Raw genomic sequence first — 21,763 nt, 5'->3', positions numbered from 1 at the left:
TTCTCAGAAAGGACGACAGCAATGCATCCTCAGACCTCAAAACATCAACGACATAATACAATCGAAAACCACGATGGTCAAGCGTAAACGAACATGGAGTGCAACAGAAGCGTCGAATCATGAACAACCGGTAGCGGGCAGATTCAGTCCCAATGTAGAACAACAAAGTCCACTCAGCATGCCCCAGTCGAATAATGTATCGGAGAGAAATCCGCAACATCAACCCGGAGAGTCGACTGCAGTACCGCCACTGGTGGAGGTATTGCCTTCTATTACGCGCAAAATCACCGCATGTGCCGCCTGTAGGAAGAACAAGGTTGGTCGTTCCTCCACTTGCTAAATGCTGAAGTTAATGCTCCGTTAGATCCGATGTGACATGCCGGAGGATGGCCCTCCTTGTGTTCGGTGTCGACGCCGATCGCTTTCTTGCGTGTTGAATCGTAGTCTTCAGTCGCTGGTCGAAGACGTGAAGTGAGTTCCCCGCAGGTGTGACCCAGAGCGTCATGTTAACCCCTACCGTTTAACCAGAAATGTGGAGCTGGTACAATCTGACCTGCGGAACCTGCATGACACAGTTGACATCATTTGCCAACATTTGGACCTCGGCCGGCCAAAGCCACTTGTAAACGACCATGGAAAAGCTAGAGAGTCCATCCCAGTGAGCGGAGAGCCCGACCGTGAAGAGAGTGAGGGATGCGAAGTGTCACCACCCGATTCACCTTCTGCTGTCCATGCTCCCATTGACACATTTCTTGATATCGCCAAGTTCGGCAGTCCTAAATCCGTCGAGTCGCCTCCTGGTCGTCGTGCTAGCCGTTCGACTCATGGAGATGACCTCATTACTAAGGGCATTGTGTCAGTCACAGTCGCCGAGCAGCTGTTACATCGGTACTTTTCGCGACTTGACCACTATCTGTACGGAATATGCAGTGAACATCACGACCTACACCAGCTACGCACTACGTCTCCTATCCTGCTTGCCGCCATCTGCACCGTGTCAGCCCTCCATGACCCACAGGACCAGAAGTACTATGCAGCATGTAATAGAGAATTCCGCGCGCTCGTGATGCGGTCACTCTTTGAAAAGCGTGACGTTGGATATCTGAGGGCGTTGTGCATTGCCTCGTTCTGGCTCGCCGATGCTTCGCGAATTCTCTGCAGTGATGCCATTAGACGTGCAGCAGACATCCGTCTTCATCGCAGCTTCGACTATCTCATCGGGGCTCGTGACCCGGAGACCTGCTCCCCGTCTTCAGCAAACCCGACTGCCGCTGTGGATCGAGTTCGATTGTGGTATCTCCTGTTCGTATGCGATCAACATCTCTCGATCCTGCACAACCGTGACTCTCTCCTGCGCAGCGACAAAGACATAGCAGTGAGCTGGGAAACATACCTACATCGAGCCGAGACCTCGGAATCAGATGTTCGGATTCTGTCCCAAGTGTCCCTATTATTAATCATGGGCCAGGTCCGAGATGTGTTGGGGTCCGATAATCAGACGCAGCTACCACCAACTCTTACACACCACATCACAAATTACTCAAGACAGCTAGACAAATGGTTCGCCAAATTTTCTGCGCTATTCATCACAAACGCATACATTGGCGATTTTCCCAGAAAGGGCTTGGAGATGCACTATCAATTTGGCAAACTCTACCTTGGTCATCAGGTATTCAAAGGACTTCATGGTAATCCTATCCCGATGCATTTCGTCTCTGCCGCAAACATGGCCCATGATGCCGCAGTTGGGATCTATGAAATGATTCTGAATGACCACCAGCTGAAGGCTAGTCTCGTTGGTATGCCTCACTACTTCCATATCATGATTGCCTTTGCTGGTCATCTGTTGCTGGAGATATGTCACAACCACCACGAACAACTCTCTCTCAATGTACAGGAGGAATTCCATCTTATTGGCGCCGTCCTAGACCTGTTCCGCAATCAAAACTGTATTCCTCAACATCCAATCCGGCGCATGGCTCCTGGTCTCAGTCGGAAGCTCTCCAGCTGTGCTATCAGCCTAGGGATTAATAGTCTGTCCGACGGCCATCAAAGAACTCAGAATGCGTATATTGCAGCAACGGGCGGACAGGGCTTCACGAACACAACTCAGCATTTCGGAAAAGACCCCGTTCAGTTTCCTGTCAACAACACGGCGCCGCAGATGGATGACTTTCTATTCGGCGATATTGGAGAATTCACGTTCCCGGACCTGGCATCCAGCTTTCTGCCGTAGGGTATTGCAGATTAAATAATATGACGAGGAATACGGAATCATATATAGCCAGATCTGGTCTCCAAGTTTACACTGTATACTAATACCCATCCTCTTTTCTAGTGATATACGAACAAAGATTTATTCTCCGGCATCGAGGGTTGAGCGACCTCGCCAAAAGTACGATAACGTATTCGGTAAACGACCCGCCACTGCAAACGACCCGCCATCTTCTGTTTTCCATAGTAAACAGCATATTTTTGAATAACAATATCTCAACCAATTCAATTTATCTCTACTTAAAAATTAATATATAACTTATTCTATAGTAGATTAATGATATATACATAATCAAAATCTTTCCACAGTTTTATCACTAAAATAAGATCGAATATATTATATTTTATAATATATAGTTAGAATTTATTTATTTCAGACCTCTTTTTTACTTAAATTTTATTTATATAGAAAAGAATGCTAATATTAATATAATACCTTGGTTATAGACTGATATATCTAATAATGGCTGAGATATTATTGCTTAAAAATATGCTGTTTAATATGGGAAACAGACGATGGCGGGTCGTTTGCAGTGGCGGGTCGTTTACAAGTTACGTTAGCGCTCAGTACTTAGTTAGTACCTCAGGCTCCAGGCTCCAGCTCATCAGGCCGCTTTCCTTTATAGGCCTAGTACTCAGCATTTGTTTTCTACGTAGTACGGAATAGATTTCTCCATAATCCCCTTAGTTGGGCTTGTAGCTCTCAGAGCTTCGGAGATACCAAAGGAATCATCTGCTTGTCATGACTTTCAAAGGTAGAACACGTACGCCATTCTTATGAAGATGGTCTTGCTATGGAATCCTCACCTTCAGATGCCAGGGTTCAATTTGGCTCTGAAGTTATCAATGAGTTGCAATGGAAAGCTGGCATCCTCAATGAAACAAGATATGTCCGCGTCTTCGATATCGGGTGCTCAAATCCGATACCGCTATCTCCAAACCCCTCCAGCGGGCGTTGAAAGAGCAAATATGGCCTCCTGACAACATACCAGAGAATGAGAAGGACAGCCATCCTCGATCTGATCAAACGGTGGTTGACCTCGTGCATCCATCATTGTTTCCTGTCATTTATGGTCGAACTCACGTTCTACCGGACCTGACTATTGACCTTAATGATTGTATAGCGAGCATGGGGCAGGGGAAACTACTTCCAGTGCCACCTGATAAAGAGGTATATGTCTATCCGGAGCGCAGACCATCACACAAACCTGATGTCCCCCTTCTCAACCAATGGCTCCAATGTGACGTGAAGCTTACCGAGTCCGGATGTCGCATTGCGTCTTATATTAACAATCTCCAGCTGGTGAAGGATCAGGGACTATATGATGTAATCGGAAAGATTATCACAATAACGATTCCGCTTTGGGAGAAGAGCTTGGCCTCGAGACACTCTGACGAAGATCGAATCAAATACACCGAAGTTCAGTATGGAGAACATATCGAGCCAGAACCTATCCCGCCTTGGGACGGAGTGAATATAGAAGATTATAGCGATGAGAATACTCCTTACCTCTGGTCAGAGGCCGAGGAAGATGCGTACTATGAACTTACGGAGCCATGGGAAGCTTCACGCCCCATCATACTTCCCGAGCCTGGAGAGTTTAGGCCCCATGAAGAGACAGAATACAAAAAGGTCGACCTACGGAAGGAATTTCCCGGCCAGAGACTACAGATCATTGTGAAGCTGGCCAATATCGAACTGACGCCTGAGAACCCGGAATATGAAGATAGCAGCTGGCATGTTGAGGGACAATTGGTAAGCGCAATCAATCGCTTCTTCCCCTCCAGGATTGATCCTGTAGCCTCTCGGAACGAACTCATCGTGGCACTGGCGATATATTACCATGATAGCGAAAATATTACGCCGAGTATATTCTCTTTCCGTCAATATGGAAGGAGCGTCTTCTGAGGTGTTTGGTACCAGCAAAGGCATGAATTTCTCCAAACCATCTACGGCTTTGGCAACGACACCTCTGGCTACGGCAAGACGAATGTTACCCGAGAACTGGGCAGCGTGCTTTGCCAGGATGGTCGGTTGCTCACTTTCCCCAACACGGTCCTGCACCGTGTGTCCTCGTTCTCCCTGGCCGACCGGTCAAAGCCGGGCCACCGCAAGGTTCTTGCTTTGCTCCTCGTGGATCCCTACAGACGGATTATCTCCTCATCCAATGTGCCGCCGCAACGAGAGGATTGGCTTCCAAACGAGTTCGACTCCAAAGTCAAGCGAGATATGAACCCACTGATGACTATGGATGGGGCGAGGGAGGCAAGACTGGAGCTCATGGCACACGCATTATCCAATCCGCCGAAGGCAGCCGGAATTATGAGACCGGGAAATTCAACCTCTGCGAGCACCAAGCCCTCCTAATCCCATATAAGACACTTGCTCGTGTGAGTGCGGTCATACCCAACTAGTCAACACTATTCATGATATTTCTTCACCTCTTTCCCTCCCTCTGTTTCTCTTCGTTTGCTCACATCTATTCCATCTTATCTTGTATTTTACTTTTATTTATCTTCTGTATTTTATTTTATTTTATATTTTTTTTATGCGTGTCTCTCTTGACGTGCTATTGTGTCCCCAATGACCGTTATCAGCGCTCAATGCATATCATAACCATTCTCGGCCAAAACAAACGGTATCGTCATACGCAGAAACGGGCATTGTAACTAAAGTGAAAAAAAGTCTGTAATGCAGACAGACTCGACCAGACACCAGGCTAGCAACCGAAGTCAATTCCACAGGGGTTATGGCCGAGCTATGTCCCAGTAAATTAATAATGTTTAAAAGCAGGCCTGCTAATTCAGAGACATCTAGCCCCTCGAACTAGCCTGGGAATCTCCCAGCCACCGGAAGGGATGTGGTCTAGAGCGCCTAGCATTAGACGTAAATTACAACCCCGCAGGGTATGCAGGCTCTTCTAGCGCTAATGATTATAACATCCAGTAGCGTAAGTCAGCTCACCGAGACCAAAGGACCCCCAATAACAGCGCTCGGCACAAAGGATCACCATGAGGGTTATCATTGTAGGCGCCGGTATAGGTGGTCTAACATGTGCTATAGCCTGTCGACGCGAAAAATTGGATGTGATTGTCCTCGAACGCAGCTCTGAACTTTTGCCCGTAAGTATGAGGAATAAATCATTTACAAAAGCTTGATTTGAGCAAAGATATCCTGACAGGAGCGTATTTAATATATTCAGGCTGGGGCGGGTATTCAAATTCCTCCCAATGGCGTGCGGGTATTGGAGGCACTAGACCTCAAGCAACAGGTCTTAGAGAAAGGGGCGATTGTCGAATCAATGGATCTTCGACGGTACAAGGACGGTGGACTCATTACATCTATGGAATGTGGTCAGACAGTCGCTCGCGAGTATGGAGCTCCATGGGTGTAAGTATAATCTGCTATCACTTGGACCGCTGAGCATGCTTGTCTCACTTTCGATCAGTATCATTCACCGAGCGGATTATCAGCAAATTCTATTCAATAGGGCTATGCTTCTAGGTGTGGAGATACGTTTCGGAGCTAATGCCAATGATCTGGATGTTGAGGACACACTGGTTGTTCTCGAAGGTGGTGAGGTAGTGACAGGGGATATTATCATTGGCGCCGATGGTTTGTCTAGCGTCCTGTCCAATGGCATTCAAGCCACGATAGGCTGACCTGGGGTCAGGGCTATGGTCAAAACTCAGAGACACGATTTCTGATCGACCTGTTCCACTCATTGAGACGGGTGACATGGCCTACCGTGCAGTTTTCCCAAGGAGGCAACTTGAGGCCCTTCGCGATCCGGAGATAGACAGCCTTTGTAGCAAGACTTCTGTCACTGCCTGGCTAGGGCCAGAGAAGCATGCCGTCTTCTATCCGGTACGAGGTGGTGAAGAATATAATCTGGTTCTGCTGCAACCTGACAATTTGCCTACTGGAGTACGTACCAATGAGGGTGACTTGGAGGAAATGAAATCGGGGTTTCACAATTGGGACGCAACGTAGGAGGCTCCCATTTACTACACTGGCTACCATGGTATATGCGACCACTAACTCTCGCTATAGACTTCAGAGGTTGATCTCTTGCATATCATCGGTGGTTAGGTGGAAGCTATGCCACCTGCCTGAACTAGATACCTGGAGCAAGGTTGGCTGATCCTAGAGAAGACTGAGAGCGCGAAGGAATATCCACTCACCTGCATCAATCTACTAGGGGTCGGTCACACTACTAGGAGACGCTTGTCACCCAACGCTGCCATATCAAGCTCAAGGTGCTGCAATGGCAGCAGAGGACGGCGCTGTGCTGGGAATGCTATTAGGCTTAGTTGCACAACGGCTAAATAGCCACAAGAACTCTTCCGACGAGACACTTAGCAGTTTGATCCATGAGTCCCTCACGGTCTACGAGGACTTACGCAAGGCCCCCACTACAGCCAATGTCAATGGAGCAATTAGAAACCGTGGCGCATTTCACATGCAAGATGGTATCCTGCAATGGATCCGCGATTTTATTCTGGGGCATTCGGGTATGACACGGGAGACTGACTGGGTTGGTCTCATGTCAAGGCGTCAGGCCCGGGCTCTAGCATCTGATGCTATTAGAGAGTGTAAAAGACGGATAGGAGAATCGTCAATACAATGAAGCGACACGGGTTGCACGAAAGAAGATTGCATTACTTAACTGCCAAAGCATTGACTCTGTGTCCTATATTTACAATTTTTCCTTTTTAACTCCGATGTAGTAGTAGATATGTACAAACGGCTCGAACAACATACGGTGCCCGCTCTTAAATTCCCAGTCACTGAGGTCCAAGTCCGGTCGATCCAAGAGCGCTCGAATCTCCTCCGGTGTCCGACAACGCATGGTCGACACCAGGCCATCAAAAGAAATAAGCAAAGATAGCAAGGGAACCACATATGTGAAGAATAAGTGCAGAGGAGAATATCTGTACCGACAAGCTGTATACCAAAAAGGAAAAAGAAGCATAACAGGAATGTTGAGCAACGAAGTGAAATTGCGCTGAGCAAATTCAAAAATTCTACCAGTAGTCCAAGCATTAGCATTTCTCTTCACTTCCTTCTATCCAAACTGACAAACCTACATAAACGAATCAGCAGACTCCGTCGCCTTCCGCAATATAGTCGACGCCAGCAAATCATCAAAATGATGAAAGCAGAGATTAAAGATTCTGCACTCCTTCCGATTCCTCGGTGCCACTCTCTCACATATTGTCGCATCCATAGGCTCAGAAACGAACGAGATATTCTCCTGCCGTCTACTAATCGCAGACCATTCTTCAACCCGGGGGTACAGATCCGTGAGAACAAATCGCGCTGTTGGCCTGCCTTCCTCTCTAAGCTTCGCATTCAAGACATGTTCAAGCGTTCCAGTCGGCCCTCCTGCACCCGCACAAAGATCAACAAATGTGAATGAATCTGGATCCTTTACGTGCTCCAGAATAAGGTCCGCCGCTATACCTGCTGGAGGGGCCTTGCTGAAGGGCGGGATATGCAGATTCCACACGCGTGTTAGATATGATTGGATGTAGGCTCGCATCCATTCGGGACACCATGGTTGGTCCCCTATTTCAAACAGATGGCATCGTGGGAAGAGGATCATGGCTTTTTAGGTGGGGATGTGCTCATCACCAAGTTGGTTCCCTGTGATCTGTCAATTGGAAGACAGAACATTGAGGTCTATCTCCTATCATGAGATATGAGGACCCGCTATACTACATTAGGAAGTGATAAATCACATGACCATTCTAGTATGTACAATAGTCACTGTTAAAAACTCCCATCTTTTCAGATGCTTTTTCCTCTGTACGGTGTCCGGAGTATACTCATGGAGGAGCTATGACCTGCCTAGTTTCCATAGCTACCATTGCTTATCAATTTCAGTACCCAGGAGTGGGTACCAAAGAAAACGCGGTTGTTGCCCTGCTATAACTCAGACGAACTACTTCCCTTTTCGGTTTAGACATATCTAGTGTTCTCCAGGGTCGGTTATTACTGCTTCAAATTACTGCTTCAAATAACTTGCATCAATGGATGCAAGTGTCTGATTCTCGTAGTATGACCCTGAATGAAGATTGGGAATCTTACTACTAGGAGAATGAGGGTTAGGTTGGCCAGTTAATGAATTTTATCTGGCATGATTCTACTCCACAATACTAATCGTTCGTGCAATATATATCTGAATAATAACTTCATTTTACCATTTGATAGTAAGAACAGGAATCACATCGCTTGCACGGGAAGAGGTCTATAATGCTCCTCGAGAAAGCGTATATCAGCATCAGTCAAACGAACCGTCAGCGCCTCCGACGCCGACTCTATCCTCTCGATACTATTCAACCCGGCGATCGGACAAGCGCCCTTCCTCAACAACCATGCCATCGCAACTGCACTCATGCTGCATCCTTTCGACCGCGCAAGCTGATCGACTCTTGTAACAATCTTCTGGTCCTGCTCACCAGAGAACCACTTTGTAGTCTTTGCATCCTTCACGGACCGATCTGTTTTGACATTCCATGGTCTGGCCAATAGCCCACGTGCCAGAGGACTCCACGGAATCAGACCAATTCCCTCAGCTTGACAAAACATGTTTGTCTCACGTTCTTCTTCTCGGTAGAGTAAGTTGTAAAGACCCTGGATACTAGTGAATGTGGTCCAATTGTTCATTTTTGCGGCATATTGTAATCTTGCCAGCTGCCAGCAATACATGCTGGAGGCGCCCAGGTAATGGATTTTGCCCATTTGAACCAGATCGTGTAGAGCGCGCATGACCTCCTCCGGGTGGGTATCATCGATGCGATGTAGTTGTAGAACGTCGATATAGCTGGACTTGAGCCGAGTAAGAGATGCGTCCACTGCGTCAAAGATGTGCTTCCGACTTAGCCCCATTTGATTAACCAGGTCGCCATTGTTCACGGCAGGATTGGGTCGGGCATTCGATTCAGGTGGAAGAACTGGGTAGTATAGCTTGGTCATGATGACAACTTTACTTCGTGGAATATTGTACTGCTCTAGAGCCTTTCCGATCAGGATCTCAGACATCCCGTTGGAATAAGTATCGGCTGTATCCCATGTGTTGATGCCACAGTCATATGCCTTTTTCAGTAGCGGGAGCGCTTCGGCCTCTGGAAGAACCCATGGGCTGCCTTCCCATGACGGGTTGCCAAATGTCATGCAACCGAGAATAATCTTGGAGACTTTCAACCCACTGCTGCCAAGTCGTTGATACTGCATTTTTGGCCGTTTCTCGGGGCTTTTGCTTTTCCAACTCGTAACCAAATCTAACAGGGCTTCCTGGTGGCCGAAATTCCCCGGGAAAAGAACATATGGGATACCGACAAACTTCGAGGACGGCTCGTCGCAGCGCCAAATAGGTACTCCCGCCAATGCTTGGCCAATGATTTGAGCACGTCGCATGCGAAGACTTGTCGTTGCTAAATCTGATGAAGTGATGCCGCCCTATTTCGCTCTGCATATGTTAGCTTCGCATTATCCATTTACATAGCGGACAACTCGCCTTAGCAATGATATATCGAGGCCGGGGAATCAGGAGTCGTAGAAATAAAACCAAGGCATTAGACACTTTGCCTCCAATTTGCAAATTAGATAGCTCATCATGGCTACTAACTAGTCGTCTACTTGTCATAAGTAGGACGTCGTGTCCATCGACAACATACTTGCCAGCCAGATCAGCAGCATTAAGTACTGTAGTGTAGCTGCTTTCAGCACTATGCAGCAGTCCCCCCACATCCAGAGTGATGACCTTTAGTTCAGACCCACGCCCCGAAGTCAGAGATTGAAGCTGATCGGTTGTCTTGAGCACGTAGGACCCGGCAATGATCAGCCCACCCGGAGAAGACGTCTCTGTGTTTAGTCCCAAGTCTCGTACACTGAGAGGAGGCTTCGGTCTTATAGCTAGTCGCGTCGAGACAAAGGCAGCTCTGTCCTATAAATATAGCTGCGACCAGCAGATCTTGCTACAAATATGTCAGCAGACATGTTTGGCCGGTTGGTTCACTGGTGACGCGTACCCTGTAGTAGACCAAGGATAAAGATTTCCAGGTCAGTATCAATCATCGCGTTGACAATGATGATAGATCCTTGCGCAAATTCGAGCAGTTTTTTGGCCACTGCAGAAGCACCCCCCTCTCTGATATCCTGCAGAGAGATAGACTGCACACGATGACGGGGAATTGAGCCATTTGACTTCTCGACCACGTAGTCGATTAAATTGGAGCTTGTGTACCCGAATGTCGCATCCTTTGCAAAAATGGGTTGGGCAGCCGGAACCAGGTTCCCTTCAGCATCGGCCACATAGTGGACATTGTCAATGGTGAATCTTCCGCCTTGTCGGAAGAACGGTGCGAGGATCCAGCCATCAACTTGCCCAATAACCTCCTCGGCAACCTGGGGCTCATCGGGAAAATGTCCCCGTAAAGTCGAATCACCGCGTAAGACGATTTCAAAGGTCTTCTGGGCCTGCACCGCCGCTTTCTTCACAGCCGTACAGATTTCGGATATGAGTCTGCGAGCTTCGGCGGTAGGGAGCGCGCGCGAGTTACTGAGTATAAAGAATCCACGGTCGCATGTGTGGAACTCTTCTACCAACGTTGCATCATCCCACACCGTCAAAACATTGATTCCATGACATGTTTGTGTGCCAGTGGGATCGTCATCGAGAACCACGAGGATAGGAAGCTGGTCTACCCGCTGATCAATTTGTTTAAGCAACCGACTCGATTCCACTGGAGGAGGGAGCCGTGCCTGAGCCTCCGCTAGAGAGACAGTATAATCTGAAGTTTTCATGTTCATCAACGAAGTTAGTGTGTATACAATAGTCCTACTCGTCTGATTTGTTGTATTTTGTAGGGGCCAGTGGGCTCAAGCGGAGATCCAATAACCCTCGGAAGCGGTCCGAGAGGAGTCTAGAAAATGTGCATCGGCTTTCTCTCCGCCATACCTATTGCTACCATACAGTACCCAGAGCTCTAGAATCAGGTTCCCCAGCTCGACAGTACCCCGTATTTTTCATGCATTAAGTTTGTTTTATTACTCTAAATATGAGATATGAAAGGGGGACTTGAATCCTTCCAACAATCAGCGTTAGCTAATGCTCTATCAACTGGGTGCAAGATGCAGCTTACCTTGACCTTTCACAAGGGACCATTTTGATGGATATAGATTTTGAAAAGTGAAGCCTTATCGATGGCCATGGATAGGATGCTGGGCGCTTGCGTGAGTATCACCTAATAGTTGCCAGCCTTTTCAAGCCGCTAGCCAGTCATTGAGTCAAGACTTAATTCAGCTTCAAGTTCAACCCCGGTGCTAATACAGCTGATTTAGCCCTCGGTGGCTAAAAATAGGATTGTAGACCCGGGACCTAAACTGCTATCATGTAAAGTTTACTAGCCGAACAGTTAGAGTGGTTAGGATGGTTAAGGTGACCGTAGCCAAGGATCGTCCAATAGCTCTCTTGCCGATGTTCTCTTCTCGGGTTCCCATGTGAGCACCTCGGGAGCCCGGTAAATATAAGGCTGAATATCCCCACAGTAAGTATTCCACCCACGCCGAGCCTGACCAAAACCACATCCCGTAGGGCGGCCATGTTGCTTGGTTTTTCTCAGCTTTCGGGTTACATAGATCACCCGATCTCCAACGACTTTCCGCCAGCTAGGACTGGATTTCTCCTCCTCGTCAAGGTTGGCTAAGATCGTAGTGTCTTCGATAGCCATCATGATGTTCTTTTCTTAAATATCTGTGAAAGTTCGGTTAGAGGGCTTCTATGAGAAGAAGATGTACCAGGGTCAATTTGGCTATTTGTTCGGGAAGCACCTTGGCCCTTAGTCGGGTGCGAAAGTCATATAGACCTCTCCCCAAGGGAGGATGAACAAACCTATCGAATGCTCTGCGGATAAGCTTCACGCCAGCATGATCTACGATGTCGAGGGAATTCAAATGGTGGTAGACCTCTGTCTCTCTTTGCGCTCAAATGCCTTCAGGGCGACATAAGCATGTTGCCTAGAACAAAGTAAGTTTTTCGCATCGCTCCCTGATTGTGGGGCAAGCTGACGGCAGGTCTCTGCACAGCCAAACAGTTGAGTATCCACCATAGCCCAGTTTTCCAATCACCTTATACCTCGGTTGAAATACCTCGCCGATTCTGACGGGACAAAAGCTATCGGGAGAGTACCAGGACAATGTTTCTTCCTCAAGTTTCTCCGTTGATTCGAGAGTGAAAGGTGATCGAGACAACTCACGCACTGGTGATGCAGGGCGTTGAAACAAGGTACACCAGGTAGAATATTGCCTAGACACTGGCAGGCAGAATATTGACGCCATGGTAAGAAGCGCGGTGAGAAATACCGCCAGGAGATCAGGGATCAGGCGACTTAGCAATGTACAGTCACATGATCATCACTTCTCTGTATTGCAGTATTGGTCCATTGTTGAGTCAACCTTATGTATAACTAGTAGTTAGTAGTTATGATATATATGGTGATTAGTTAGCTAGTCCTAATAATGCTTTATACTTTTAGGAAGTTCTCTCGACCACTGGATATAGTTCGATTTGTTATAGTCCCCGGGTATTGTAAAACATAAGAGGTAAAGCACATCAGTTAGTACTTAATCAAACTCACGGTCCAGATTTGGAGCGATTAAAGTGATGGCGCCCAAAATGCCCAAAACGGTTTGGGAGAGAAAATGGAACTTTTTAAGGCGCCCTGCCAAGTCCCAGCCGCCTAAATAGCGACGATCCCAAGCAACTCCGAGCATCTCTTTGTTCCTGGGTCACGTATTCGTTTCTCGAAACAACGGCCATCATCTCACTCACGATAGCTACTATCCCTGTTCCCAGCTTAGCACACCTATACATCGCTCTTTCTTTCAATATGAAGCTTGCCTCGGGGCTACCGCTCACCACCTACGGCTTCCAATTGCTTATGTTTGGCCGTCGGAAAGAGGGTCTCACCCCAGATCAATACCGCGACCACTACGAGAATGTCCACATCCCCCTCATGAAGAACCTAACCGGAGACACCTTCCCTCTGACCCACGTGCGACACTACGTAAAACGAGATGGGCCGCCTGACTTTCCGGCAGCGGTCTTAATGGGCGGCCAGGTGGACTTCAACTACGACGCGGTGGCGGTACTGACGTATCGGGATAAGGCGCATTTTGACGCTAACTGGGCGTTCTTTGAGGATGAGGAAACTTCGAGATTGATCAAAGAGGACGAGGAGAAGTTCTCCGCGTGGGTGACGGGTGTTCTCATCAGTACGGAATCTACTGATACAAGAGCTTAAGAATATCAAGAAAGAGCTCCCAATCTGTCAATTCATGTTTGTCTCAGCCCCCACCACTAGTGCTAAAATCAAAAGCATTCTATTATTCAAGTAGTGCCAGTAAAGCCCATTATGATCAACTCTTTTTCTGGCAATGCTTGTCATACGCTTTCGCTAATTTTCATTTCTCTTGGCCAGTCGCCACCTTGCTGTTGGAATGCTCTAAGCTCCAGTAAAATTGAAAAGTCTTCTCTTTTTCTTTCTTCTTCTGCGTCCCACTTTGTTTTCTATTTCTTTTTTCTTTTCTTTTTCTTTTTAACCACGACGTTGGGCGGATCTAGTTTATTCTGGTCCTTACGCTTGACCTAAGAGTGTAAAATATGTCCATTCACCTGCGTCTGTTACACATGAAACTATCTACCAAGGGGAACCAGACTGATCTCGAAGAAAAGGTAGCTTCACAAAGAAGGCTCCACCATTGCACATGGGCTTGAAGATGACCTCGCAAACTGGGGTTGGTGCTAGCGAGAGTCTCCCTAGTGCTTTGGGTCCGTGAACTTGAATTCAAACCGTGAGTCCTTCGAGATAATCTTTGCAAGTTCCTCCTTCTTGTAATCGGCATCCGTATACGCGCCAACATCTTTATCTTGAAGCTTCTTCCACACAGTATCGAATGTTACAGCCTTTGCCCCCTAGATGCCATTGTAGAGTCAGCTATGCAGGTAATGTGACAATAGTTAAAGGGGCATTAAGTAGGACTTGCAAACCTTGGTCATACGATCTATATCTTTCTTGATCCTTTGTTGCGTTCTATCATCTGGCTTTTTAGATTCAGCCAAATCCGAGGTAATGCTGTAGATATGACCCATGTAAACACGATAGGCGCTATACAAATCGCCCACTAAGCAGGCAACGAAGCGTTTCACATTCAGATCTTTTATCGCGCTACCAGGTTAAAGTTAGCCATTAGATAAACTAAGTGAAGACTAAAGAGATACAACTGCCCACCAACACAGGGCCGTATCCATACCGGCCGGTAAGGATGGGGGGGAAAAAGGAGAAGAAACATACTCTTCGAGCTCCACTTTCTGCTTGTGCTCCTCATAAAGGTCAAACCCGATGAGAATGCCATCCAGCACGATGGCGATAGCACCCACAACCTTTGCAATAAACTTGATTGCGTTCAAGATCTTGGCAGCAGCTTCCGGGATCTCTAAGATTTTGACCGTTTCTTGAATTGCAGTGACAGCAGTCTTCAGCAAGCGCGTAGCGGCTTCAGTTTCTACTGAGTATTAGTGACCGCAAGTAACGCAATAAGACAGGTTGCTATTACCTTTGTTGATCAACCTCAGAAGCCCTTCCCCAAGACACCTAAAGCCAGCTGCAATTTTGCCGTGCTCCAACAACAGCCCTGCCTTTGCTATAGAGAAAGATGGTCAGAGAGTGACTTAGGATGAGCAGCGGGACGAATACTCACCAACTCCTCCTACAACACCTGCGGCGGAGGCAACATATCCCATGATCTTTATCTCAGTTGCCAGGTTCTCTTCCACGTTCGCAAATTGTGTCACCATGTCTTCGTAGTGCTTCTTATCTTTCTCAGACCAATCTTTCTGATACGCGGTCATCATTGCAGTGATCGTGGTGTACCCTCTTATCTTAAGGCCTGCATCGACATCTTCCTGGATGTCTGCCCGAAGATTGTCCTGTGTCTTTGATGCATCACGGACGGAGGCCTGAAAGTCATTCGTTTGGGTGATGAGCTGTTGCGCACGGTCATGGCGCTTTGTGTTGTCTACCTTTCATTAGAGATTATTCATCACATGAACCAGAACCATTGCAGGTAAACGGTTGGCTCTAAGGAATGTACCATACTTGGATACCACATGCCCATGATGTCAGTGTAGATCTGTATTTAAATTTTCTGCTGAGGGAAACTCGAAATGGTTGATTGTTCTGTCCATAACAGCGAGAGTGGGAGCCGTTTTATAGAGACAATTCTATAAGTGGCAAACGTTCCCAACACACACATTGCTTGGTGTCATGCCCTGGACACCAATATCAGCACGAGTGACGAACGTTTCATCGGGGCTGATCGAACAAGGGCTTACAGCCAGCCACACAGACCGGGATGTTTTCAAATGTAGTCATCTATTAGTTTAGTAATATGGATTATTGATTCTTGCATTTCCCCATGGCTTATTAAAATCAACATGAACTTATACATTCACTTTGAAATCCGTTCTATTATAGTGCTCAATATACATATGAGAAAATTGCGGTCCATATTAACTTGTGTGACAATGGCATTAGCACTATTGGCACCGAAGCTCAGAACAAGCAGGTTAAGTCAAGATTCCACTCTACTCTACTACAGGGCATCGATTTCTATGGTTATGCCTGTAACAAGACAGGGGAGAACAAACCCCACAGGAAAAACGTGCATTAATGACGTAGGTGGGAGCTGAACTCTCAGATGTAACTTTCTTGTCTAAAAGGAAGCAGCTGCAGGTCCAACTAGGGTCCAATGTTTCTGTGGCTGGCTGAGATACCCCCTGTTTCAATCCCGGAAAAGGGTTGCATTGAGGGGCAAATCCTACCCCACGCCTAGCTGTAAGCTGTAGATACTAGAAATCGGTGTTCTAGGCTTGAGTTATTCCCTTTAAGGATAACGCATACTAACCTAGCGCCTTTGCCTGGTGAGATAGCTGTCAACCTGGCGAACTCTGCTAATCTAATATTAATTTGCCTTGTAAACTACTAGCACGGACTGTCGCACGGTGCAGCGCTATAAGAACCTACAAAACAAAAGGAAATCAGCAGAGCTCGGTAGCAATGTTACTACTATAATAGGATGTGCAACATTGAACCATATAAACAATCCAACTAGCATAGTCAACAATATGATCGCATAGCCGTAGGGAGAAAACAAACCAGCTCTTCATACTGGAAAAAGCATTAGGTAATACTGGAGCTTGAAATCGAGGTCAAACTAAGAGAGCTAATGAGCAGTGAATCTGACAGAGTTCTGGATCTCAGTAGATCAATTGAACGTGTTACATAACGTCTACTGACTGTCTGAGACAATTCAGCTCTCGAGCTGAACAATTCGCTGAGTGATCAACGTTCTAGGACTCTTATCTCTAGTCATTGGACCTAAAAAGGGCTCGGCTCTTGTCAGAAAGGCCCTCGTAGAAGCCGACTAAACAAAGATTTCCAGCGACCCACCCATTTTAAGAAACTTTAGCACTACTTGCCACCCCTCTTCATGTGAAGTATAGTGAAGTGTTTTACTCCACCAGATATACTACAGCCATGATCATCTATATCTCCGCCATCTGATTATAATTTTCAGTTTATATAAATACAAGCAACACGTTTACATTGATTATATGGAGATATACTAGCGCTGAGAGCCCAACACCCGGAATATACAGGCTAAAGTCACGAAAACTCTACCCTAACATCGGATCTAAATAGAGTCCTCCGATTACGGTGATAGAAAGGGCTGACAATACCTGTACTTGCCAGGACATACAAATGATGTAGTAATGATGTAGCATATTGCTGACCTATGCTATTGGTAGATAGTGAGGTACATATTTCTTGTTTTAATAAATGAAGCTGAAGGTTAGATGATCTCAATAGGGTCCCACAGCACATTCATGGCTAGCTGGGGTCACTTCTCTTAATCCCTGACAAGCCAGGGTTGTATGTCCCGTGACGCGTACAGCATATTCAGCTACATGGGCGGAGTCGAGTGAGCCAGGTTTGCATCCTCCATGTCCATGTATTGAGCCTATTCAGGACAACACACGCCAAACTAGGCCCTCCCCCCCTTGGGTGTTCAGCTAGCCACTCATAATATTAACTATAACATGTTCTCTCGATCAGCTAGGTTCAGATGCTAATAATCGTCTATAAAGTCAAGTCTCCCTAAACAATAACTCTCAACCTAAACCCGTACCATCTCTCACTACAAAATGGGGAATAGTCAGAGCATTGCCGACACCTTTTTCCCAGACAATCCAAATCGACGCGCGAGAGCGAAAGAACTGGCAACTCAGATCCGGGACTGGGCGGATGAATATAACGAGCTGAAAAGGGAAAAGTGTGATAGCCTCGCCCCGTCCAAATTCATGGGGAACATATTAACTAATGGTTTGAAACAGGGAAGCTGTTTTCAAAAAGGCCAGGGTGAAGTTAGACAAGGTGCTAAAGGACCATGGGTATAACACCCCAGAAGAACTCGAAACCAAAGTCCGTTCCCAGATCACCGACTCAGTGGAACTAAGGAGATACGATGCACTTGCAGCTCAGTACGTACCCATAATTTACAATTCTTAATAGGGATTATATGCTAAATTAGGCACATAGGATTAACCGAGAAGACTATGCCTCCAGCGTAGTCTTTGATATTGTCGGCCTTTTAAGTGTTGGTAGCGGTGTGATTATTGGCGCTGCCTTCGTCTTAGGCATCATTACTGGTCCCGTGGGACTGGCTGCTGTTGAAGTTGTCGGTGCGTTGGCGGCTGCTGCGACTGTATTACAGGTAATATGGGGAGCCTTGAGTGGTTATATGCAGCGAGAAGTATGTTGGATCTTTCCCCCTCCTCTCTACTACTGTTGTTAGCTCCCATCACCACTTTCTAACCGAGTCGCTCAGAAACTTCGCGAGGCCATCAAGTCCCTCTGGGTTAAAAGAGTTGAAATCAAGATTTTTCTGGAACGTATGAGGGCAATACATGACTTTGGAGAGCGTATCCGTAAGTTTCCAAGAATGTTATACCCCCCTCCACTCAGACGTTTCTCACGACCTCGGCAGTTGACCTAGTGAACGACAATGTGCCAGAAAGGAGGGTAGTCCGCGAATTAGAACACAAAGTGGGTTCGGAATACAACATATGGACGGAAGCTTACACCATCCAACGTCTACATGAGATGGATATTCGGAATAAGTCCTGGATTTCCGAGGATCCATCTAGTGGAAACATTCAGACTTTCGCCTCCATAGTCCCAGCAAATCGCACGGGGGAGAAAGGAGAGGAGGGCGACATCCTATCTACCATTGCATTAACCCCTGAGGATACAGGAGACTACGCAGAAAAGACATTTTCTCTCAAAGAGGTCATATCAGACAGCTTCTGTCTAGCCTCATGCGGTGAACAGCTCTGGAGAATAGAAGCTAAGAGCCTTGATCCTGCACATCCGACACTGGAGAACATTCGTCTGACTTGTGAACGGATTCTTCCTGACAGATCAGCTAATGCCGAGGGATATTATAATTGTAAGTTTCAGATACTGCACACATCAACATCCTGAAATAGGCCATGGTAGTGCTGGTACATCATCCAATTATGATCTTTTCCGTCCAAGATGTTAATCCTCGACTGTGACTGTTCTAAACATAGCCACTATGCATATGTTAAGCTGCCTTCTGAAGGGCGCGTTTGTCAAGTGCCTCGTTCTAAATGTTTGATTAAAAGATCATACGTAAAAGATTACAATGTCGTGGTCAGTAGACGTCTTACATCCCTTAGCATTTGACCTTTGACAGCGACCAAAGCCCGCTCGTTAGTATATAATAGTTCTAGTTAAAATGAACATAAGCATATTCTAATTAATAAACGTGCCGTAGAACCTTCCAGTAGGCACAGTACTTGTCTACATAGGTCGTCTCAGGCAGATATCTCCCTGCCCTCATGGACACGTGGAATGAAGCGAGGTCTGCCGTGTCACTGAGTCGCTACATGTTAAGTCAGCACAGAGAGGCCAAAATGAAGAGAAACGAGACTGAGATGGCTACTTGCTGTGTAGACACTTGAATCATTCTCAGGGCATTGGAACCTCTTCAAGTTCCAACTATACAAATGGATTTACTTCGTGCAATATAAAGGTTTCTACAAATATCCATTGTTATCTACAAAATAGTCGAACGAATTTCGCTATTGGTAAAACATGCTCTTTGCTTCGTAGGCGAGTAGGCGCTCGAGAAGGATGAGTTGCAAAATTTCCAAACAGGATCTGCAGCAGCTTCATTTCAGTGCTATAGTATGTATGTTGGGCTTACTCCAGCCGGAGGCATCTTTGCTATCTTAGCACGTATGACCATGTTAGGATGTCCATATTATGCACTACTCTTCTTCTATCAATGCTCGCAGTAATAATTTCCCTTATTTTCGTGCGACCCTTGTTGTAAAAGAATAATCCACGCTAAGTTAATACATAGTGTCCCACCGTCTGATACATGTGCTATAAGGCGATTTCGAGAATCACTATACCCTCTCTCTTATATCCCGACACAGACATAATTTATTCGATCTCTCTAAGTAGGATATACTGGTTTCCAGAAGACTATTAAGTGCACTTAATGATGGCACTAGTTCGAAATGAAGTGTATCCAAATGCGCATCAAAGTGTTAGACTATCATGCATGTTGTAGTTGTGTAAGCCCAATGCTGCCCTTGATGATAAAGACTAACAATCGCTCAGGGATCACGTCGGTCATTTGCCTCCTATCCCTGAGCTTTACACATACATCGGTCCGTCCAGCCTAGCCTACATTTCAGGTAGAATCTAGAGTGACTTATATTGCCTTCACAATCTAAGACAGGTATCTAGATTGGAATTATAGCTTCGGCAGTACATGCTACGTAGCGTGGGACAACGGACAAATAATGATATAACCCCACCATGAAGACGGAGAGACTCTCCAGCGACACAAACTTCGTACCGAGCTGTACGATTTACCCGAGCCTTACATGCCACAACTGGCCTAGACCATCAAGTCGCGAAAACCACAAATCAATCGCTATCTTAACTCTATAGATAAAGTCAATTGCTTGCGTACCACTGAAACCTCTTCTTCATGACCGACTATCATCCATCATATTGTATGCATGATGAAATCATTTTCCGAGACATCATCGCTGTGATTAAATATAAATACTCCTTCCACATATACCCAACATTGGATTCTTTATATTTTCCATCCTCATCGGATTCTCACCTAAGGAAGCCTCCACCTACCAAGATGAAGATTGCAACCGTCCTCGCCTTTGTGACAACAATACTCTCCGGAGTAAGTGCTGGCCCACTTTTCTCGGAGGCCGACACTATCTCGGCCATCTGTTGGAAAGCATGCTTCCACGAAAGGTCCCATTGCCCAAGTGAATGGGTGAGTAAGCTCGTTTATATACTAGCAGTCCTACGCTAATTCGGTGTGTCATACATAGCACGCTAAGAAATTCGGGGTAAGCTTGATGTCATCCAAGCAAGGTAGATAGCCCATTAACACCCGTTTTAGCGCTGTTGGACTTGCTGCAAAGAGCGCCAGGTGGTGCCTTACGATTATGAACTCTTTGAGTGGGAGGAGTAATAAAGCTCTGGCCAAGCAAGACTTTCTGTACGCTCACTATAGTGTGTGTTTCCCAACACTCACGCATTGGTTCCGCGAAGCCTTCTATGAAATAGTCCACTCAATTTATGGCTGAGTCACAGATCTCTCTACTCCAAAATAGAAACGGAGTCGTAACCGGCGTAGTTTACGAGATACTGCTATTACCTCAGCGCCTAGAAATATGCCTTACGGCGGAGCGCAAGAATCAAGTCCCTGTGGGTCTTTCGTCCGTGTGATGAATGTAATGTCATATAGCCACCTGCAGTTGCAATCATCTAATAATATCATTGATCAAATACTGGAGACTGTCTTCCTTTCAGCCTTGGACCATGACAATGTTCAAACACTCTAAAGTTGCATGGAGAGACATCGCCCGCAAGTAGACCACAAGCCCTTGCTGCTCTTGCGTCTTTGAACGGATTCATCTAGGGAAACGCGTCCAGGATATGCCTTTGTTTACAGACCTACCACAGGAAGAATCGCAACCGATCGCTCAGCGTACATGTGAATCCCCGCTAGCGTGTATACCTCGAGAGATTTGGCAGCTAACGTAGAAGTATTATCTCTGTCCACAATAAGCTGCATATGTTTTGTGCCACTCGACATTACAAGAAGACGGTAACGGGGACGGTTGGTGGGGATCCTGTGTTCAACCAACCCAAGAAGTTCCCTCTGTGTCGACTCCGGCCTATAAATATATCATGCTGAAGAGGTACATCTGCACCATATTATTCATCACGTTTCCTAGAGACAGAAGGTGGAAAGAAGCTATTGCGTATAGCACACATCTACGAAATCAAG

At 46.5% G+C, this 21,763-nt stretch overlaps 10 protein-coding genes across 10 annotated transcripts; 6 read left to right on the top strand and 4 right to left on the bottom strand.

The window, feature by feature from the left end:
• Positions 1-17: 17 nt before the first annotated feature.
• Positions 18-2,236, top strand: BDV38DRAFT_291881 (uncharacterized protein; the record flags this gene model as incomplete). Its single annotated transcript, XM_032061859.1, has 3 exons — positions 18-316; positions 365-471; positions 529-2,236. The coding sequence occupies exons 1-3, from the start codon at positions 74-76 to the stop codon at positions 2,234-2,236; spliced, it is 2,058 nt and encodes a 685-aa protein (XP_031914913.1). The 5' UTR covers positions 18-73.
• Positions 2,237-3,068: 832 nt separating this feature from the next.
• BDV38DRAFT_291879 (DUF4246 domain-containing protein) lies at positions 3,069-4,642 on the top strand (the record flags this gene model as incomplete). The annotated part of the gene is made up of 3 exons (XM_032061858.1): positions 3,069-3,164; positions 3,224-4,142; positions 4,185-4,642. The coding sequence occupies 3 exons, from the start codon at positions 3,069-3,071 to the stop codon at positions 4,640-4,642; spliced, it is 1,473 nt and encodes a 490-aa protein (XP_031914912.1).
• Positions 4,643-5,286: 644 nt separating this feature from the next.
• BDV38DRAFT_270371 (putative salicylate hydroxylase) lies at positions 5,287-6,905 on the top strand (the record flags this gene model as incomplete). The annotated part of the gene is made up of 6 exons (XM_032057140.1): positions 5,287-5,397; positions 5,478-5,665; positions 5,724-5,890; positions 5,949-6,264; positions 6,329-6,410; positions 6,477-6,905. 6 exons carry the CDS (start codon positions 5,287-5,289, stop codon positions 6,903-6,905), a joined length of 1,293 nt encoding a protein of 430 aa, XP_031914911.1.
• Positions 6,906-6,974: 69 nt separating this feature from the next.
• On the bottom strand, positions 6,975-7,912 carry BDV38DRAFT_291877 (uncharacterized protein; the record flags this gene model as incomplete). Its single annotated transcript, XM_032061857.1, has 2 exons — positions 7,366-7,912; positions 6,975-7,302 (listed from the first exon to the last, which is right to left on the bottom strand). The coding sequence occupies exons 1-2, from the start codon at positions 7,881-7,883 to the stop codon at positions 6,975-6,977; spliced, it is 846 nt and encodes a 281-aa protein (XP_031914910.1). The 5' UTR covers positions 7,884-7,912.
• Positions 7,913-8,503: 591 nt separating this feature from the next.
• On the bottom strand, positions 8,504-11,086 carry BDV38DRAFT_281777 (NADP-dependent oxidoreductase domain-containing protein; the record flags this gene model as incomplete). Its single annotated transcript, XM_032059632.1, has 3 exons — positions 8,504-9,739; positions 9,909-10,195; positions 10,312-11,086. 3 exons carry the CDS (start codon positions 11,084-11,086, stop codon positions 8,504-8,506), a joined length of 2,298 nt encoding a protein of 765 aa, XP_031914909.1.
• Positions 11,087-12,123: 1,037 nt separating this feature from the next.
• BDV38DRAFT_61416 (uncharacterized protein) lies at positions 12,124-12,694 on the bottom strand. Its single transcript, XM_032063641.1, has 2 exons — positions 12,351-12,694; positions 12,124-12,298 (listed from the first exon to the last, which is right to left on the bottom strand). The coding sequence occupies exons 1-2, from the start codon at positions 12,617-12,619 to the stop codon at positions 12,232-12,234; spliced, it is 336 nt and encodes a 111-aa protein (XP_031914908.1). The 5' UTR covers positions 12,620-12,694; the 3' UTR covers positions 12,124-12,231.
• Positions 12,695-12,996: 302 nt separating this feature from the next.
• BDV38DRAFT_244020 (EthD domain-containing protein) lies at positions 12,997-13,720 on the top strand. Its single transcript, XM_032054262.1, has one exon. It carries the CDS (start codon positions 13,171-13,173, stop codon positions 13,582-13,584), a length of 414 nt encoding a protein of 137 aa, XP_031914907.1. The 5' UTR covers positions 12,997-13,170; the 3' UTR covers positions 13,585-13,720.
• A 283-nt stretch (positions 13,721-14,003) lies between these two features.
• On the bottom strand, positions 14,004-15,501 carry BDV38DRAFT_244018 (uncharacterized protein). The gene is made up of 6 exons (XM_032054261.1): positions 15,439-15,501; positions 15,041-15,358; positions 14,897-14,983; positions 14,635-14,845; positions 14,331-14,508; positions 14,004-14,255 (listed from the first exon to the last, which is right to left on the bottom strand). The coding sequence occupies exons 1-6, from the start codon at positions 15,455-15,457 to the stop codon at positions 14,100-14,102; spliced, it is 969 nt and encodes a 322-aa protein (XP_031914906.1). The 5' UTR covers positions 15,458-15,501; the 3' UTR covers positions 14,004-14,099.
• A 2,045-nt stretch (positions 15,502-17,546) lies between these two features.
• On the top strand, positions 17,547-18,885 carry BDV38DRAFT_281774 (uncharacterized protein; the record flags this gene model as incomplete). Its single annotated transcript, XM_032059631.1, has 5 exons — positions 17,547-17,674; positions 17,736-17,882; positions 17,941-18,154; positions 18,230-18,329; positions 18,389-18,885. 5 exons carry the CDS (start codon positions 17,547-17,549, stop codon positions 18,883-18,885), a joined length of 1,086 nt encoding a protein of 361 aa, XP_031914905.1.
• Positions 18,886-20,596: 1,711 nt separating this feature from the next.
• BDV38DRAFT_281773 (uncharacterized protein) lies at positions 20,597-20,941 on the top strand (the record flags this gene model as incomplete). The annotated part of the gene is made up of 3 exons (XM_032059630.1): positions 20,597-20,740; positions 20,799-20,816; positions 20,870-20,941. 3 exons carry the CDS (start codon positions 20,597-20,599, stop codon positions 20,939-20,941), a joined length of 234 nt encoding a protein of 77 aa, XP_031914904.1.
• Between the last annotated feature and the right edge of the window lie 822 nt (positions 20,942-21,763).

This window comes from Aspergillus pseudotamarii, assembly GCF_009193445.1.
Source record: "Aspergillus pseudotamarii strain CBS 117625 unplaced genomic scaffold BDV38scaffold_19, whole genome shotgun sequence".
Classification (NCBI taxonomy): Eukaryota; Fungi; Ascomycota; class Eurotiomycetes; order Eurotiales; family Aspergillaceae; genus Aspergillus; species Aspergillus pseudotamarii.
Note: the sequence above shows the minus strand (reverse complement) of the source record. Positions and strands in the feature narration are given on the sequence as shown.